The following is an 18,278-nucleotide window of genomic DNA, read 5'->3' as shown; positions in this document are numbered from 1 at the left end:
GAAAAGGCCCAGGCTGCTCCACTGTGACCTCATTGTGACTTCACTCATTATTGCGTCAGCAGATGTGCTCCGGATTGTCACAAGCCTTTAGTCACTTTCCAGTGTTCTGAGGAAGCAGATTCTGACGACTTTTACCTTCGTCCTCATTGCTTATGTAGAGGAGAGGGTTTTTGGAGAGCCCGACTCTGCCTTTCTTGCCGATGTCACCTACATTTTATGGGCTCCCCTGGTGGCTCAGATGGTAAAGAACCTGCCTGCAGTGCAGGAGACCTGGGTCCGATTCCTGGGTCAGGAAGATCCCCTGGAGGAGGGAAGGGCTTCCCACTCCCGTATTCTTGCCTGGAGAATCCCACGGACAGAGGAGCTGGTGGGCCACAGTCCATGGGGTCACAGAGGAGTCGGACACGACTGAGAGGCGCGCGCACACGCTCTGCCTTTCTTGCTGACGTCACCCGCCTCCTATACCTAAAGAGCTTGTAGGGCTACTGTTTACTCCCCAGCGGTTTGCTCCTTTAAAGCGTGCAACACAGTGGTCCTTCGTGTGTGTCCCGCCGAGCCGCCGTCAGCACGGTGGGTTTCAGGGCGTTTCCTCAGCCCGGCCCTACAAGAGCAGCACGCGGCTGCTGTGTCTGCAGGTCTGCCTCCTTTGGTGTTTCATGTAGATGGCGTCATCTCACGCGTGGTCTTTCGTGACTGGCTTCATTTCACTCGCTGTCTGTCCTGTGTTCACGTCTCATCCGTGTTGCAGCATGAATCCTCTAACGGCAGGATAATACTCCTGTGTGCGTGTGGTGCGCTCAGGCGCCTGGTTGTGTCCGACTCTTTGCGGCCCTGTTATGCTCTGTAGCCCGCCAGGCTCCTCTGTGCGTGTGGATTCTCCAGGCAAGAGTACCGGGGTGGGTTGTTATTTCCTCCTCCTCCGTTGAGTGCATGCGCCACTTCGACTTTCCCATTCAGTTGATGGACATTGGGATTCTTCCTCTTTGGCTCCTATGAACAGTGCCGCTGTGGACACTTGTCTACAGGTCTTCGGGTGGACACACATTTTTGTTTACCCTGAGTGTGTACCTAGGGGTGGGGTTGCAGGGTCACGTAGTAACTCTGTTTCTAACATTCTGAGGAACTGCCAGCCGCTTTTAAAGGCAGCTGCACCATTTACAGACCTAAAGCATGTCAGAGTCAGGCACGACTGAGGCAACTTGGCAGCAGCAGCAGCAGCATGCGTGAGGGGTTTCCACATGCTCACCAACAGTCAGTGTAATCTTTTTAAATTGGAGGTGACATGGGGCATCATCTTACTGTAATGGTTCATGATGCTGAGCCTCTTTTCATGCACTTCCTGGCCATTTGTACATCTTTGGAGAAATGTCTATGCAGACCCTTTGCCAGTTTTTAAATTGGGTTATTTGTGCTTTAACTAAGGTGTAAGAGTTGTTGTTTTGCGTATTCCACATCCAAGGCCTTTATCAGATGTATTATTTGCAGCTATTTTCTCGGATAAAAAGATTCTTCCTATCACCTCTTTAGCTTTATATTTTATTGTTTTCCCGCACATTCTGTGCTCTAGTTGAAGACTTTGCTTTGTTTCAAGGTACTGGTTTTCCCTCCTGGAAACACAGTCAGTATCAGTAAAGAGTCACTCAGCATACGTTCCTTGAGCCCCTGTTGTGTTCCAGACCCCCCGACCCCCTTATGCCCAGATGGCCCTGAGGACAGACCGAGGGAATCCCCGGTCTCCTGGGTCTGCGTCCTGGCTGCGCCTTGGTTCCCAGGGCACTTTTGGGGTGATCGCGGCCTGACCCCATCCCCTGGAGGTTGGGTGTTCATGGGTTGTGCCTGGCAGTGGCGGACACTCACAGCTGTTTGCTGTGTGGACGAGTTAATGAGCTCAGGGGCCCTGCCTTGTTCCTCACTGTGTTCCCTCGGGCTGGTGCTTAAGAAATGCTTGTCGGCTCCTTGAGGATTCTTGTGGTCCCCAAGGAGACCTGTAAACACAGTTTTAAGGCCGTCAGAGTGCTTTTCCTTGGAGAGGGGCTGGGCTCCTGAGATGACTTGGGAAAACGGGTGCCTTCTACAGCTGTGGTCTCCACGTGCTTCTAACCGTTCCGGCACTGGGGATTCATTGTTGGGGACAGCCTCCCGTATACACACTTCATGTACACGCACTCACGTATACACAGTCATGTGTGCATGTGCACATACTTACTCATACATACACGTATACACACAAGCATATACACACACACACTCCTGTGTTCACATGTGCACATACATGCAGGGACGCACACATAGCCACACATGCAGTGCACTTTTACTCACACACACACTTTACACACACGTGTACACACTCCTATATTCACGTGTGTGTATCCATGCACTCATGCACACAGTCGTACATGCACGTGCACACATGTACGTGTATACTTATAAACGCACACCCGTTGTATTCACACGTATACACACATACACTCTTGCACACAGCCATACACATATGTGCACGTGTTCATGTATGTTCAAACACCTGTATACACACATACCCCCCTGCGTATGCACACACTCCTCGTATGCGTATGTGCACCACATGCACTCATGTACACCACTCATGCACATATACCCACTCGTGTACATACACACACTCAGACACCCACATGCACTGCGTGTATTGTGCACGCTCACACATGCATCTGTACACGAGTGTTTTGCTAAGTCGTGTGTGTGTGCTGTCTGTTACATGCGTTATGCTGCCGCTGCTGTGTAGTCTCAGTCGTGTCTGGCTCTGCAATCCCATGGTCTGTAGCCCACCAGGCTCTGTCCACGGGATTCTCCAGGCAAGCATACTGGGCTGGGTATTCCTCCTCTAGGAGATCTTCCTGAGCCAGGGATCGAACCTGCGTCCCCTGCGTTGCAGGCAGATTGTTTACTCCTGAGCCACCAGGGAAGCCCCCATGTGCGTTACAGTGTAATACAAAGAGGAAGAGAGAAAACACACGTGAGTTGCCAACACTGCCTTCCTGTCCCAGGGGATTATTGGGGCCCTGGAATCGGCCCTTCGTGGAGCCCCCTGCCTTAGAGCACACGGTCTTGAGCCTTGGCGTGGAGTTCTGAGGCCCGTGGGGTTCCTGCGTACACATCAAGCCCTTGTTCTCTTTCTTAATGTTTAAGGTCAATTCAAGGCCGCTGTATTTTGAATCCTAAAATGCTGAATGATTTCACAGATGGAAATAAGCTATTCGTTAATTCTGTATGAGAATGTAAACCAGCGGCTTGCGCTGAACAAGCCAGTCCTATGGAGTGGTACAGCCACACTGCAGAAGATTGAGAAGACGGAGAAGCACGTTTGCTCTGTTATTTACAGCAGTGTTTCTTGGAAAAAGACCTTCCCCCGAGGGAGACCTTAACCTTTACTCTTTTTTAACTGAAAAGAATGTTTTTCTCTAAAGTTCTAAACTCTTTGTACTAAAAATCAGACTGACCTTTTAACAGGGTTTCCTTGTTTGCTTGTTGGCAGCTTGTTAGACGTAAGGCCTCTGATTTGTCTTTGCCTGTCCTGTGAACGACACATGGGCGACTCCTCGTGTCTAAGGAAGGCGGGGTGTTAGGGCTCAGTGCTTCGGTTTGTGTGAGCGGGAGCCCAACTCAGCAGGCACCTGGCTCAAGCAGCCGTGCCGGTTTTTACACATCAGGGCGACTGGGCTGGCAAGAAGGCAGCGTGCACTGACTGTGGACGTGCCCGCTCATGGAGAAGTAGGCCTGTTTCTTTTCTTTTAACCCTTTACTTGACCCCGGAGGAAAGGAAAAATCTTTTTTGCGTGTAACTTGGAAGCATGCCTTTTCCTCTGCCCAGGTGGAAACTAGACCTGCCCTGTCCTGGATGTGGGGGTGTACGTGCTGATTCACAGCCTGCAGCTTTATGAGGGGAGGACGGGCCCCGAGTGGACGCCCGGCCCGAACGAATGAGCCTGACCTGGGCTGGGACTGGGCTTGGCCGGGTGACGTGGCTGGAGTCCACGTGCTGAGCCAGCAGGTGGGGGTGGCGGGTGGCCTCCGGGCTGAGCTGCGGTGCTCACCTTCTCTCTGTAGACTCGCCAGTGCCCCCGGTCAGCGAGCCCAGGGCCCCGGACGCCGGTCAGATGCAGGTGCCGCCGGGGAACCCGCTGCTGCTGTCGCTGACTCTGCAGGAGCTGCTGGCCAGGGATGCCGTGCAGGTGGAGCTCGTCCCCGAGAAGAAAGGCCTGTTCCTGAAGCACGTGGAGTATGAGGTGTCCAGCCAGGTACCTGCGGGCCTGGGGGAGGGAGCGGGGGGAAGTGCAGGGAGGACCCCCAGCGCGTGCCCCTGCGTCCTGCTCTGGCTCGCTGCTCCCCCGCCCCAGGCGCCCGCCCGCCCTCACCATCCCCGGGCCCTGGGATCCTGCCTCTCAGGACGCTTAGCTGTCTCTGGAGCCCAGATGAGCTGGCCCTGGGCAGTCCTGCGGTGCTGGGCAGTCCCTGGGGAGAAGAGTGTGGACCCCGCGCCGCAGATCAAGTGCGCGGGCGGGACTGGAGTGAGGGGCTCATCCCTAGAGGGTGCTGCGTCCCCGTCAGTGGCGCCCCAAGGTCAGAGCGAGTCGGGTGCCAGGCACCTGGCCCCATGGCCGTGCGCGGGCTGCCCACTGGCGCAAGCAGCGTTGGTCTTTCATCTTTTGCCTGTCCTCAGTTCAGTTAGACGTGTTTTGATAGGAGCTTTTATTCTTTATCCTGGGGATTAAGTCATTGGTGAACTAAGAGCACGTGTGTGTGTGTGTGTGTTTGTGTGTGTGTGTGTGGTGGGGGGAGCAGGGGGGATCTCGTAGGGTCAGAGTGGCCCCCTCAGCACTGAGAGCCAGCCGGGTTACAGACTCGGGTCGCAGCCCTGGAGGGCTCAGGCCGAGGGAGCGTCACGATCGTCGTCCAGGCAGAAAGGCACGTGTGCGTGTGGGAGCAAGTTCCCCGTGGCGGACGGCTGTTCCGTGGAAGTTAAGGATCGCAGCATTTTTGCCTCACTGTGTTTTGAAGCCACGATGAGGGGAGCCTGGAACTAAACTTTGCTCTGACACTGGTCAGCGCCGCTCGCTGCTGAGGGAGGCAGCTGAGGTCAGTGAGGGAAGGAGGCCCTCCCTTGTTTAGAGGGCAGCGTTGCTGGCGGGCACCACCGCCCCCTGGCATCTGCGGCTGCAGTGGGGGTGGAGGCCTCGGTGCCTCCCCTGGGGCCGCGTCAGCCGTGGGCCGGGCTCCCGCGTGTGTGACATGCCGCCCTACTAGGACAGCGGCCTTGTCTTCGGCCTTGTTAAACGACCCGTCCCTTAAGTCAGTCGATGGCCTTGTAGTGAGCGTTTTCAGCAGGAGGCCAATCTGTCCCGGTTACCTCCTGAAATGTGGGCAAAGGCATGAGCCTGCTAAGGTTGGGACCTCGGGGCAGGAGGTGGGGGGACTCACCAGGCTGTGCCCGCTGCTTGCACACTTGCTGGAGTCAGAGTCAGTGCAGAGGTGGCATGGGGCCCAGCGGAGGCGGGACGGGGCCCGGTGGAGGCGGGCTCGCAGGCGCGTGGCTGTGCTGTGTATCTTACAGCCTATGGGCTGTCATTCTCGGTCAGTAAGTTGTGTCCAGCTCTTTGCGACCCCGTGGACTGTGGCACACCAGGCTTCCTTGCCCTTCACTGCCTCCTGGAGGTCACTCAAACTCACGTCCATTGAGTCGGTGATGCCATGCAGCCATCTCATCCTCTGTTGCCCCCTTCTCCTCCCACCTTCAGTCTTTCCCAGCATCAAGGTCTTTTCTAGTCAGTTGGCTCTTCTCATCAGGTGAGCCAAGTATTGGAGCTTCAGCTTCAGCATCAGTTCTTCCGATGAATATTCAGGGTTGATTTCTTTTAGGATTGATGGATTTGATCTCCTTGCAGTTCAAGGGGACTCTCAAAGTCTTCTCCAGCAACACAGTTAAAAAAACATCAGTTCTTCAGCGTTCAGCCTTCATTATGGTCCAACTCTCACATCCATACATGACTGCTGGAAAAACCATAGCTTTGACTATACTGACTTTTGTTGGTAAAGTGATGTCTTTGCTTTTTAATATGCTGTCTACGTTGGTCATAGTTTTCCAAGGAGCAAGTGTCTTTAATTTCATGGCTGCAGTCACCATCTGCAGTGATTTTGGAGCCCAAGAAAATAAAATCCATCACCGCTTCACTTTTCCCCTTCTGTTAAGGGTTCCAAAAGTTAAATGTGTTTTTAGGTTCACAGCAGGACTGAGGGGGCAGGGAACAGATTGCCTGTGTTCCCCACCCCCAGTCAGCACCCCCGGCAGATGGAGCGTTGTTACAGCTGGTGAGCCTGCGTGGATGCGTCCTTGTCGCCGCGTCCCCGGCCCCCCGAGAGTCACTCTCGCCGACGTGTGTCCTCAGGGTGTGGTCCGCTGCTGTTGCTTCTCTGCCCCGAAAGCCCCCCATGTCGTCCCTCCACGCTCCACCCGCCCCCCGCCCCGACCCCGGGCACCACTGGTCTCTCTCTGGCTCCACAGCTTTGTCTTCTCCCGAGCATCCTCTTGTTGGCCTCACACGGCCTGTCACCGTCTCCGACTTCCTCCACTCTCGGTGATGGTAATCCGTGATTACAGGGACGTGTTGGGTGCCTGGGTCTCGTGTGAGCGCTTGCGTTTGGCCCCACAGGGTTACTCTGGTCGGGGTGCTTGTCCTGTGGGGCCGGCAGGATTTTCCCGGGCGGGCTCCTGGTGGACTCTGCTGGCGGTTTCGTCTGAGCTGCGAGCCCCCGTGTCTCGGTCTTGTACTCAGGGTTCGAGCTGCTTTCAGCAGTCGGTCTCCTTCAGGAGGCTGCTTGTGTCAGTGCTGCGGGAGAGCGTGTGCTGAAGCCAGGCCTTGAACACCGTCCTCACGTGACACCCACGCGTGGGAGATGCTGCTGTGGGCTTGAAAACTCCTGTAAAGAGGCTTGCATCTGACAGAAGATCCAGAGCAATAGGTTAATTAAGTGCACAGTTAGAGCTGTGCAGCGTTTAAAGGTTCTATCTCCGTCCATCAAGGACGTGTGGGATCCCCCCTTAGGAAAAGGCCTGATGAGAGAACATAGGGAATTTTATCATGCTGTTTCCCTGTGTCCTGTTTAGTGGCGGGAAGAGCAGGTCAGGGGAAGTGGTGAAGGTGGGGGTGTCTGACGAAAACTCTGAGCTCTGCGCCCTCTTCCCGCAGCGCTTCAAGTCCTGCGTGTACCGCCGCTACAACGACTTCGTGGTCTTCCACGAGACGCTGCTGCACAAGTTCCCGTACCGCATGGTGCCTGCCCTGCCGCCCAAGAGGATGCTGGGAGGTAACTGCTGGGTGTGCGGGGGCCCGGGGGTCGCGGGGCGTGCGGGGACCTTGAAGGCTGGGCCCTGTGCCAAGCCTTGGTGACCGTGTGGCCTTCGCAGGGCCATCCTGACCCAGGTTTCCTCCAGTGATTTAGAATTTGAATCCTTTGTTCGGCCATGCCGCATGGCATGTGGGATCTTAGCTCTCTGACCAGGGATCGAACCGGTGCCCCTGAAGTGGAAACTCGGGGTCTTAACCACTGGATCGCCAGCAAGTTCCCCCAAGTGATACTTAAAATATGGTTTTCATGGAGGAGGAAATGGCAACCCACTCCAGTATTCTTGCCTGGAAAGTTGCATGGACAGAGGAGCCTGGTGGGCTACAGTTCATGGGGTCACAGAGAGTCAGACGTGACTGAGCACGCGTGCACACAATATGTAATATATAATTTATACTGCTGTGTAAAGCAAAGATCTTTCTCAAAATATTATAACTTAAAAAAAAAGACATTGTTTCCATTTGTGGTCGGATTGAAACACCCTCAGTGCGTCATTGCACGCTTTCACTTTTTTCCCTCCCTCAAAGCGAAAACACTCAACGCTAGTGGGGGAGTTTGTGCTTGTGAGAGAGCAGGAAGTGATGTGGACGGGAGAACCAGGTTGAATGAGCGTGAGTTTAGCAGAACCCGCTCTCTCATAGAAACAGCGGAAAGGGGTCGCAGTGGCGTCTGCAAGCCCTGAGGTGAGGGGTCAGACGCTGCTGGCTGAGGCCGCTGGGCTCTGGTTCTCCTCACAGCTAACCTGGCCCAAGTGTGTGCCTGGGGGCAGGGCGTGGGGTCGGGGGTGCCCGCCTTCTCCCACAGCCCGTGGTCTGTGGCCGGTGCCCCTGGCTGGAAGTGAGGCTGGGGGGCCGTCTGTGTGGGAGGCGCTGGGCCCTGAGCGCCAGCCTAGGGGGCTGTGCCCGGGCCCACGGTCACCAGTGTCCTTCCGCCAGCCGACAGGGAGTTCATCGAGGCCCGGAGGCGGGCGCTGAAGCGCTTCATCAACTTGGTGGCCCGGCACCCGCCCTTCTCTGAGGACACGATCCTCAAGCTGTTCCTGTCCTTCAGCGGCCCCGTGAGTACCCTGGGGGACCTGGGGGGAACCTGGAGTGCCCTGGCTCTCGTTGTTACGTGGTTTCATTTCGTTCTCTCTGCTTACTCCCCTGGTTTGGCCCCGATGCGTTCTGTTTCCACGAGACAGCCACGAGCAGGGCTGTCTCCCTGGGTCGCGTGGGAGGTGTCGGGTCGCGCCTGTGGGCGGGCCGGGGTGGAGCTGTGGCTTCTCGGCAGGCCCGGGAGGTTTGAAGCTGCTCCGCGGGAGGGGGCTCCGCGGCTGGGGGTTGGCCGGCGGGCCAGCGGCCCCCAATGTGGATGTGTGCGCACTTAGGAAAGGCCAGGGTGGACTCTGTGCTGTCCGCAGAGCTTCGGCTGGACATGTGTCCCGGGCGGCGTGGGCTCTGCGAGCCCGTGACTCTGGGGAGGTGTCAGGGCGGCCGCGTCCCCCTCAAGCTGCCATTGGCCGATCCGGTCCAGCAGGAAGCCGGGCCACAGCCCTGCTCCCAGTGGAGGAGGCGCTGCCTTGGCGGCCCCGCGTGCCAGGCCCAAGTCCTTCTCTGGCACTGGGGGTTCCCTGTGGACCCTCTCCTCATGGGCATGGGTGGAGGGGGCCCCGGGGGGACTTCCTGCGCTGGAGTGGACGGCACGGCCGCAGGCCCAGAGCCGTGGAGGTGGATTCCCCACGCGCCTGACCTCCTGTCTTAGCACACACTCCCCAGAGGCCAGAGGGGCCATTGACCCTAGAGATCCTGCGGCCTCCCCTCTGGGGTGCTTGTCCGTCGGCCCCTTTTGTGGGACCCGTTCCAGACGTTCAGGGCATGCTTGCTGTGATCTCCTGCCCCTGAGTGGGGAGGGTGGGTCTTTTGAACCCTGGGGCTGGACCGGCTTCTGTGGAACAGGTATCTTGATTGCAGACGAGGAAAGTGCTGGGAGGTGGGAGCCATGTGGCTCAGGGGAGCTGGGGAGGTCAGGGGACCCCTCGCCCCTCCACAGACAGGGTGTCCCCCGGACCTCCCTGGCGCCGTGTGCCGCTTCGCTGAAGGAGAGCACTGGGGCAGACGCTCTGCTCTGTCTTCCAGTGACTCGGATGGTCTCCTGCCCACCTCTCTGCGGCCGGCTGAGGGTCAAGGGTTTCTCTCTCCCCCCTTGCAGGACGTGCAGAACAAGTTGAAGGAATCTGCTCAGTGTCTGGGAGACGAGTTCATGAACTGCAGGCTGGCGGCTCGGGCCAAGGTACTCACCTGATTCTGATGCTCTTCCCCCAGCGCAGCAGCAGGGCTCACAGTTGGTTTTTCTCTGAGCGCCAGACTGTTCTGGGATGTGTCGCGTGTTTTCCTCACTTAACGCTTGTTCCAGTTGATCTGAAGCACAGCGGGTGCCAGGCCCATTTTACAGACGAGGAAATGGAGGCTGCTGCTGGCCAAGGTCCCAGTGTCTTGGCAGCTGAGCCTGTGTGTGACTCGGCCCCCTCTGACCGCAGCGCCCGGCTGCAGGCACTCACGGCGTGTCCCCAGGCATTCCGTGACTCAGGTGGACGTGCACTTGGTCGTCTGCTCTTTGGAAATAAGGCAACTGATGGTTGCACTGGCTTATTTTCAAGTTTAGTTCATCTGATCCTTTTCTCAAAAGGATGAAAGTAGCTATTTGGTAGCTTTTTCGGTGATTGTTTCTTAAGCTACTTCTGCAGACGTTATTCCCTGAACTCTTTGTTTTCCAAGTGCTGTGTAGTTAATGTTAGTTAGTGTTAATGGGTAGTTAATATTAAAGTGGGTGAGAAATCAGTCTTGGGGAACAAATGAGGAAACCCAGAGGCATGCCTGGTGCGTAGTCAGGAAGCGCACTCATGTCGGGCTTGAGGACTGTTCTGTGGACAGGAGGGGAGGTCCAGGTAGGTTCCTGGGCTGGCTGCTAGGTCACCTGGGTCTGGGGTCTGGGCTTGGTCGCCTGCTCGGTGGACGGAGCTGCTGCTTCTCCTGTCAGTCATCTCCTGGATGGCTGTCCCGTCTGGTGACGACCGTCCCTGCCTCCCGCCCCGTCAGGACTTCCTCCCGGCCGACATCCAGACCCAGTTCGCCATGAGCCGCGAGCTCATTCGAAACATCTACAACAGCTTTCACAAGCTCCGCGATCGGGCCGAGCGGATGGTGTCACGGGCCATCGACAACGCCGCCGACCTTCTCATATTCGGGAAGGAGCTGAGGCAGGTGACCCTGGTTGGCTCCGCGGGGTTGCTTTTGTGGGGAGGGGCCTTAGACTTAGGTGGCAGGCTTGGAGGAGCAAGCCCGTTTACTGTGATGACCCTCATTCTGACCCGTGCACCCCAAAGACGGAAGGAAAGGGCTGCGGAGACGGGGCATCATACTCAGAAGAAAGGAAAAGGCTGGAGAGTGTGGGCAGAGTGTCGGGTCCTGAGCGTAGGCTCCCTCTCCTCTGCCCCACTCCGTTGTCTGGATCAGACCTGAGAAGAGGTTCGTCTGGTCTAGGAGAGGCCGCCGGGGGCTGGTCATGCTCCCACTGCCCTGGAGGAGTGGCCTGGCCTCCAGCCAGTGCTGCCCCCGCACCTCTCCCCAGAACCCGCGAACCTCCAGCCTGGGTCTCACCTATGTGGTTCAGATCCCACTGGGCAGAGGTCCCACCTTTTTCACAGATGCCCTGGGCGCCTGCTCTTTGAGCAGTGGGGGTCTTGGTTAGGAGATGCACAGGGCGCCCCGGTGGGGGCATGGTGTTGGGAAGTGGGGTGTCGGGTTGGCTGCTCGCCCAGCTTCCGGGCCTGTGTGTCTCTTCCCCTGAGTGTTTCCTCTTCCCTCAGTGCTCTAGGGTCTGACACGACCCCACTCCCCTCCTGGGCCTCGCTGAACAGTAGCACATGGGGGTCCCTCAAACAGGCGCTGAAAGGCCTGTCCGTGGAGTTCGCGCTGCTGGCTGACAAGGCCGCACAGCAGGTGAGTGGATGTGCCCCCCGAGGCGCCTGTCCCCAGGGACATCCTGTGCCGTGGTGCACGGGGTGTCTCCTCCTGAGGGGGACATCAGGGCTCTGAGTCCCGTGTGAGGGCACTGTGGCTGTCCGGGTGGCTCTGCACGTCCCCATCTGTTCCGGGTGGCTCCTGAGAGAGGTTCACGCCCTTGAGGGCTGCTGTTCTGGGGACACACTGGGTCCTGGCCCCGGAGAGCTGGCTTTGCCGAGACTGTGAGGGGCTGCCCTGACCTTGAAGCTGTAACCTTGCACTTGCCAGGGCACCCAGAGTGCACAGGCAGCTCCTGTGTTGCTGTCCTGGCAGGTGGCATTTGGCCACTTGGTAACTCATCAGAGAACCGGGCTCCCAGCACCCCAGAGGCCCTACCCAGGTCTCACCCTGGACGCCAGTTAACTTCAGGAAGCGCTTCTGTCCTGCGGGCAGTGTTTCTTGCATAACAGAACTCTGCAGAGAATCATGTCGCTGGGGATTCATTTGCAGTCAGAGGGAAAAGAGAGGTGCATCTGGGTGCTCTTAGGCTGTAAAACTGTTACATGAGTTTCGGGGTGAGAGTGTGCTTCCTGGCTCTTGGGAAAATGGGCTTTAGGCCGCTGGTGGGTGGTTTAAATGCACTGAAACGCTGTCCGTGTGGAGGCCTTGCTGCCCGGCAGCAGCCCGAAGCTCCCTAGTAGTGAGTCAGCGACGGGCAGATCCGGGGCTTTTCTAGCTCCAGGTGGGCGCTCAGCAGCCCGCACGGCTCTGAGTGTTGGAGCCGGAATCTAACTGTGTTCCTGGTGTGGAAAGTCCTGGGTTTTCTTTCTCCGCGGTCGCCCTGCCCATGGGTTCCCTTCAGAAGCTGAGTGCTGGGCGATGTCCGCGTCTCCTGGAGTTGGCGCTGGGCTGGCCCATCTCTGGGTGTGAGGGGGAACCGAGAACGTGGCGTCAGAGGGCTGGCTGGGTGTAGACGGGGCACGCTCCCGCGGCCTGCTCTGCGCCGGCCCGAGTCTCAGCAGGGACCTCACCCAGCACTGGTGGTCCCCAGGTCTTCCTCTCCACGATAAGAAATGAGAGGGCTGGACCAGCTTCTACCCTCTACTGAGAGCTCAGTCAGTATGAACGAAGCTGGGGCCCAGGCCCTGGCCCACAGCCCCTCTCGGACAGGTTTCCGGGGGGCACACGGAGCAGGCGGGAGCACTGACCCCGACGTTGCCGGGGTCTCTGATCCAGAAGTGGATGCGGCTTCTGCCCTGAGGGGCGGGGCGTGTGGCCTCCGGTGGGGCGAGGTTTGTAGTTTGCCTCTGAGGCTCTCGGATCCCTCTCACATGCCGTCACGTCTGCAGGCATCCTGAGCGCTCCTCAGTGCCTTCGGTGGTTTCTGTGTTGGGGTAAAATTAACGTAGCTTTAACCGAACCCAAGTGGACAGGTGGCCCGTCAGGACTGTCACCTTCTGGGCCAGGGATCCATTTCCCGCTTGCTGTGCAAGTGGAGACCTTGGAGGGCTCGTTCTCGATTCCGTTTTCATATGTCCCGGTTTTATTCTCCCCAGACCAGCTGGGAGACCTGATAACTGTGTCCCAGCCAGACAGGTGAGACTCAAGGTGAGATTTCTTCCGCAGTGACAGCTTTTTTTAAAGGCACATGTGCTGGTGGTTTACGGTTTTGCAAAGCATCGGGACCAGAGCCGGGACTTGGCAGTGAATGCTGTGTGTAGGAGCCACCTCCGCCACACACCCGGGAGGAGCCTCCCTTCTCCCGTGCCCCTGCCGGTCAGGAGCGCGGGGTGCCCGTGTGGCCAGGCTGTGTGCTCGGGCAGTGTTGGCCCACCTGACCCGTGTTTTCCAGGGCAAACAGGAGGAGAACGACGTGGTGGAGAAGCTGAACCTCTTCCTGGACTTGTTGCAGTCCTACAAAGTGAGTCTCGCGGCTGCTTGCTCGGGTACAGAGCCTTGAAAACATGCTGTGACCTTTCAGGGGCGTGGCTGGGGGGGATGGGACAAGAGCCTGAGGCCAGGGCTGTGGAGGGTGGACGGGCCTCCTGCAGGCTCCCTGGAGGGTGTGGCCCCGGCAGGCTAACCCGATGTGTGTGAGTGTGACTGTCGTCTCCATAAACACGCGAGGGTCTGCCGCAGCGCAGAGGGATGCCAGCTCTTTTAGCCGGTGGAGGTTGCAGGAAGTCACATCTCAGCTTGGGGCTGGGGCGGCTTGCTGACCTTCGGTGGCAGGGTAACTCCCTGTGAAGCCTTGGTGCTGAGCTCAGGGAGCTGCCCCGGCCTTGGTGGGGAAGGTTCTAGAAGGGAATCCTGGGGTGGCCGCTGAGTGGCCTCTGCAGCTGCAGCCTGTGATTCTGCGGCTCCTGTTCCCACAAGGCCTCTGACTAGGTTATCCTGGGGCCCCGGGGAGATGCCAGGGCGTCTTCCTTCGGGAGCCTGTCTGGTCTTGCTGCTGGAGGCACGCCGGCTCTCTGGGGAAGGTCAGTTCACGGTGTGTGGTCCGGAGCTGGCCAGGCACTCACGTGTCCCCGCGGGGCCCTGGTGGTGCTGATTTGCACCGTGAGCCCCTCGCCGCTCCAGCCGTTCCTCCCGCAACCACTGAGTGTGCAGAGCGGGGTGCGGGTTGGCTGTCCAAGAGGAGAGGCCCCCGCTGGAGCCGTGCCCGCCCCCCGCCCCCAGGACCTGTGCGAGCGGCATGAGAAGGGCGTGCTGCACAAGCACCAGCGGGCGCTGCACAAGTACAGCCTGATGAAGCGGCAGATGGTGAGCGCCGCCGTGCAGAGCCGAGAGCCCGAGTCCGTGGAGCAGCTGGAGTCCCGTATCGTGGAGGTGCGTCTCCAAGGCGTGGGGGTGGGCTGGCGGGGGCCGCTGCACCCTGCTGGCTGGGCCTGCCATCCTCCCCGCCGTCCCGTGGGGGCTCCGTGAGCTGCTGGGACCCTGGCGCCCGTGCACCAGTGACAGGGGCGCTGTGACCCGGAGGCAGGGCTCGGGCCGGCCAGGATGGGGGCCCTCTCCCGGGCGTGCCGGGCCAGGCGCCAGGCGGCTCTCTGCTCTGCAGCAGGAGAACGTGATCCAGACCATGGAGCTCCGCAGTCACTTCTCGCTGTACTGCCTGCACCAGGAGACACAGCTGGTGCACGTGTACCTGCCGCTCACCTCCCACATCCTCGGGGCCTTCGTCAACTCCCAGATCCAAGGGCACAAGGAGGTGGGTCCCCCACAGCCGCCCGTCCGGGCCGGTGGGCGCCCGCCTTCCTGAAGCGGCAGCCCAGCTGACCTTGACGAGTGACCTGGGCGGGCGGGCGGGCAGGGCACCGGGACTTGACACCGCTCTTGCCGGACTCTCCGGTCTCCTGGTAGCCGGGGAGACCTGTGAGGCTGTCCTCGAAGTTGCAGGGACGGGGCACAGGGCTGGGCACGCGGGGCGCAGGGGAAGGGGTCCCTGGCCTCAGGAGGAGCTCCAGGGAAGGTCAGAGGCGGAGGGCACAGAAGCTGGGATGAGAGCAGAGGTGGAGTGTCGCTCTGAGGGGTGGGATGGGCTCCGCCAGCTTCCTGTGGAGGGTCTGCTGGGCCGGGGGGGGGGTGGGGGGGTGGGCGGCGCCGTGCCACGAGGGGGCCCTGCAGCCTGAGGCAGCCTGGCTGCGCGGTCTGAAGCGGGTTCTTGGCTTTCTCAGCACTGCGGTGCTCACAGTGGTCGGAGGCCGAAGTCCCTTTCCACCCGTCCCGGTTGTCAGCTCTTGGCTCCAGACAGGCTCACAGCAGTGGTCCCCGTGTTCTGTGACCAGCGCGGAGCTTCCTTTGCCCGTTTCCCATAGTTCCCATAGAACTCCCTGGAGTTCGCTGAGGTGCCCAGGGCACCCTCAGGCACAGTTTGGGAACTGCATGTGCGGCTGAGGCAGCAGCAGGGTGCTTGGGCGGGGGCAGAGCTGCACGGTGGTTAGACCTCACAGGCGGGTCTGGGCGGCTGGGGGACCGCTGGGTGACAGGCAGAAGGCGGGCATATCGCCTGACGTGGCTCTGCGTTTTTCCTCCGGGGGTGACTCGGTCCCCCGTCTGCAAACTTGGGGACTGGACTCATGGCACGTGCCACGTGCCCTGAGAGCAGGGCAGCCCCTGAGCCGCTCTGCCGCAGTGCCCATCTCAGAGCCCCCTCGCCCTGTTCTCGGCAGCCCCTGAGCCGCTCTCCCCAGTGCCCGTCTCAGAGACCCCTCGCCCTGCTCTCGGCAGCCCCTGAGCCGCTCTGCCCCAGTGCCCATCTCAGAGCCCCCTCGCTGCACGGCTCCCCTCCTGCCCACGCCCACGGCCCTACCCCTGCAGGCCACCGCAGGGCCTGGGAGCCATGGCGCGGCCGCCTGGCTCTTGCTCTGTTTCTGCGTTCCTTTGGTGGACGTTGTTTCAGCCTTGCTGCAGAGCTGTTAGAGGGAGTGTCCCAGTGCTAAAGTTTCTTAGCGTGCCTGCGGGGCGTCCTGTACGCGTCTGTTCATGCGCAGGGGCGGAGGAAGCAGCCCCCGCGGCCCCTGTGGGGCACTGCAGGCAGGGCTGGGAAGCCCACTGCCCACCCTCCGGCCGCTCTGGGGCCTCGGACACGGGTGCCTGTGCTGCGTGTCCCCGGCCGCCCCCCCAGCTGGCCCGCCCCTCTCCTCCCGCAGATGAGCAAGGTGTGGAACGACCTGCAGCCCAAGCTGCGCTGCCTCTTCGTGGGACCGCACGGCGCCCCGGCCCCCCAGAGGCCCCCCCAGGACGGCCTGTCTGCTCACTAGTGCCCGGAGGGCTCAGAGACAGCTTGGCGCCCTCACTAAAGCCTCTTTCCGAACGGTGTGTCCCTGTTTGATTCCCTTGGTCGGTGCCTGCCCCCACCCCGAGGGCCAGCGTGTTGGGCTACAGCCCCCTGTGGAGGGGCCTACAACCAGGCTGGGGCTCAGAGGGGCCGGGGGGCCGAGTAGCTGCGGCTCCCCTCCCTCTCGGGGAGCGAGGCCGGGGCCACGCGGGCTGTGCATGGTGGCCCGCAGCCCTGCCCGTCCTGACCGTGCTGTGGCCGTCAGCCTGGTGCTGGGAGCGTGTCAGTCCCTGGAGCGGTTTCCCCCACGTTCCCCGAGGAGCAGCCTGGTGGCCCTGGCGTGCGTGTGCCTGCCTCCGTGCTCGCATGTGTGTGCCCGCCGGGCTGGGGTGGGGGAGACAGAGGAACTGCGGTGTCTGGAGGCTCGGGAGCTGGTGCCTCCGCCGTGGGTCTGTCCAGGTTCAGACGGCCGCCGTCCCTTCTTGGGCGGGCCGAAGCTGGCCGTGCAGTAGGGCGCGGGCGTGTCTGCTGATTTCTCCTCTTCAGAGCAACGGGCTCCCCTTCCAGCCTCCCTCTAGCTCTCTCAGGCCGGGTGTCTGAGCCCAGCAGGGTGTTTCTGCTCTGGACCCGCCTGCCCCCCACCCCTCACGGCTCTCTGCTCGGAGGGGGCTCGGAGCAGGGTGACTGCAGGGCAGGGCTCCTGAGGGTCTCCCAGGAATGTGTGCCTGGTTTGGGGCTGCCCTCCGTCTGAGGTCTGCACGCAGGGCCAGGCAGGCATCCCTGACAAGCTGACGCACGTCTGGTTCAGGACGCCGCGTGTCCTGCCTTGGCCTGGGCCCGCCACACGTGGGTCCTGCCGGTGCCCCCAGAGCAGCCTTGGGGGTGCGGGGAGGCGACTGCGCCCTGGTCTGAGCCCCCCACAGTGGACGCGTGTGCCTTCCTGAGCTGGACTGGCCAGTCCCCAGCAGACGAGGAGGGGCCGTCCGTGCCATTTGTTCCTCTGTGGCTGTCGTCTGCGTTTTGATCATCATGGAAATGGGTGCCCACCACCCTGAGAGGCTCTGTGCTGCCCTGCAGGCCGGCCCCCGGGCGCCGTGTCCACTGGAGCAGCAGAGTATGACCGCAGGCGTCTGCCGTCCCTGCCCCGAGGTGGAGGCCCTGCCCCAGGGCCCATGGTGCAAGCTAAGGGCCCCGAGGTCCTGGGCCAGCGGCACAGTTCGGGGGGGTGTCTCCCCACACAGGGCACCGGGGCGAGTTCTGGCAGCAGTCTCGAGATGCTGTTCCGGGTGACCCCTGCTGGAGGACTGGCTCCCACGTGGACACTGGGAGCACACACTTCTTCAGGGGCTGCGGGGGTGGGGTCGGGGGCATTTTTAGCCTGTGTCGTCCTCACCCCAGGAGAGGCAGTGTCGGAAGGCTGGGGGTCGAGGGGGGCAGGCTGTGTCCCCCTGCCGGCAGCTGGTCACGGAGGCGGCTTTTCCCCGGACCCTCCGCCCCCCGCCCTGGGCTGCTGCTGGGTGCGGGCTTTCTGGTCAGTGTTTGCTGCAGGCGAGGCTGCTCCCAGGTCGGGGTCCCCAACGCCCTCTGCGTCCTTCCTGCTGCCCCAGCTTTCCTTGCCCCTGGGGAGAGCCTGGCCACGACCCATTAAAGGACACCGGTTCCGTGGCCCCGGTGGGAGCTCCACGGCCCTCCCCGGCCACCGCGGGCTGTGCCTTCAGGCCACGCCCCTGCAGCCTGTGTCGGGCGGACTCAGTGTGACTCAGCCACGGCCTAGTTGCTGGGCGAAGCCGCGGAGGGGGGACGAGGCCGTGGACGGGCCTCGGCCGCTGGGGCTCAGGGTGGCCCTGCGTCTGAGGCCTTCTCTCTTGCTTTGTGCGAGTTGGTTTATGTATGAAGCACTTTATGAGGCTGCAGGAATCAATGACCGCCACATCCAATTAACTGGAATTGTTTACAGATGAGCTACATTCCGAGATTTTTATCAGTGAACTTACATGAACAACTATCATTAAACGTATTTATAAAAGCTGTGTCAGGCTGCGTGTGTGTGTGTGTGTGTGTGACAGGGGGATGACCCTCCCGCGCCCCCCAGGGGTCTGAAGCCAGGACAGGAGCAGCCTCTCCTGGGGGCGCGAGGGCAGCCA

General features: G+C 60.4%; 1 protein-coding gene across 11 annotated transcripts in view; it reads left to right on the top strand.

The window, feature by feature from the left end:
* SNX8 (sorting nexin 8) overlaps window positions 1–16,170 on the top strand; it is a 39,149-nt gene extending 22,979 nt beyond the window's left edge. For 8 of the 11 annotated variants that reach the window (XM_086377013.1, XM_086377009.1, XM_086377008.1 and 5 more), the window contains exons 2-11: window positions 4,081–4,271; window positions 7,218–7,335; window positions 8,310–8,431; window positions 9,565–9,645; window positions 10,452–10,612; window positions 11,222–11,354; window positions 13,210–13,278; window positions 14,037–14,186; window positions 14,416–14,565; window positions 16,007–16,170. In XM_086377013.1, coding sequence (XP_086233139.1) covers window positions 4,131–4,271; window positions 7,218–7,335; window positions 8,310–8,431; window positions 9,565–9,645; window positions 10,452–10,612; window positions 11,222–11,354; window positions 13,210–13,278; window positions 14,037–14,186; window positions 14,416–14,565; window positions 16,007–16,117 — 1,236 coding nt within the window. In that variant the 5' untranslated portion in view covers window positions 4,081–4,130 and the 3' untranslated portion in view covers window positions 16,118–16,170. Of the gene's footprint in view, window positions 1–89; window positions 2,990–3,453; window positions 3,745–4,080; window positions 4,272–7,217; window positions 7,336–8,309; window positions 8,432–9,564; window positions 9,646–10,451; window positions 10,613–11,221; window positions 11,355–13,209; window positions 13,279–14,036; window positions 14,187–14,415; window positions 14,566–16,006 lie in introns of those variants that run through there. The other 3 variants (XM_086377012.1, XM_086377011.1, XM_086377017.1) reach the window with 3 other exon arrangements.
* The last annotated feature ends 2,108 nt before the right edge of the window (window positions 16,171–18,278 follow it).

This window comes from Bos grunniens, chromosome 25 (assembly GCF_055505025.1).
Source record: "Bos grunniens cultivar Pamir isolate PY7600 chromosome 25, Bosgru_T2T1.0, whole genome shotgun sequence".
Classification (NCBI taxonomy): domain Eukaryota; kingdom Metazoa; phylum Chordata; class Mammalia; order Artiodactyla; family Bovidae; genus Bos; species Bos grunniens.
Note: the sequence above shows the minus strand (reverse complement) of the source record. Positions and strands in the feature narration are given on the sequence as shown.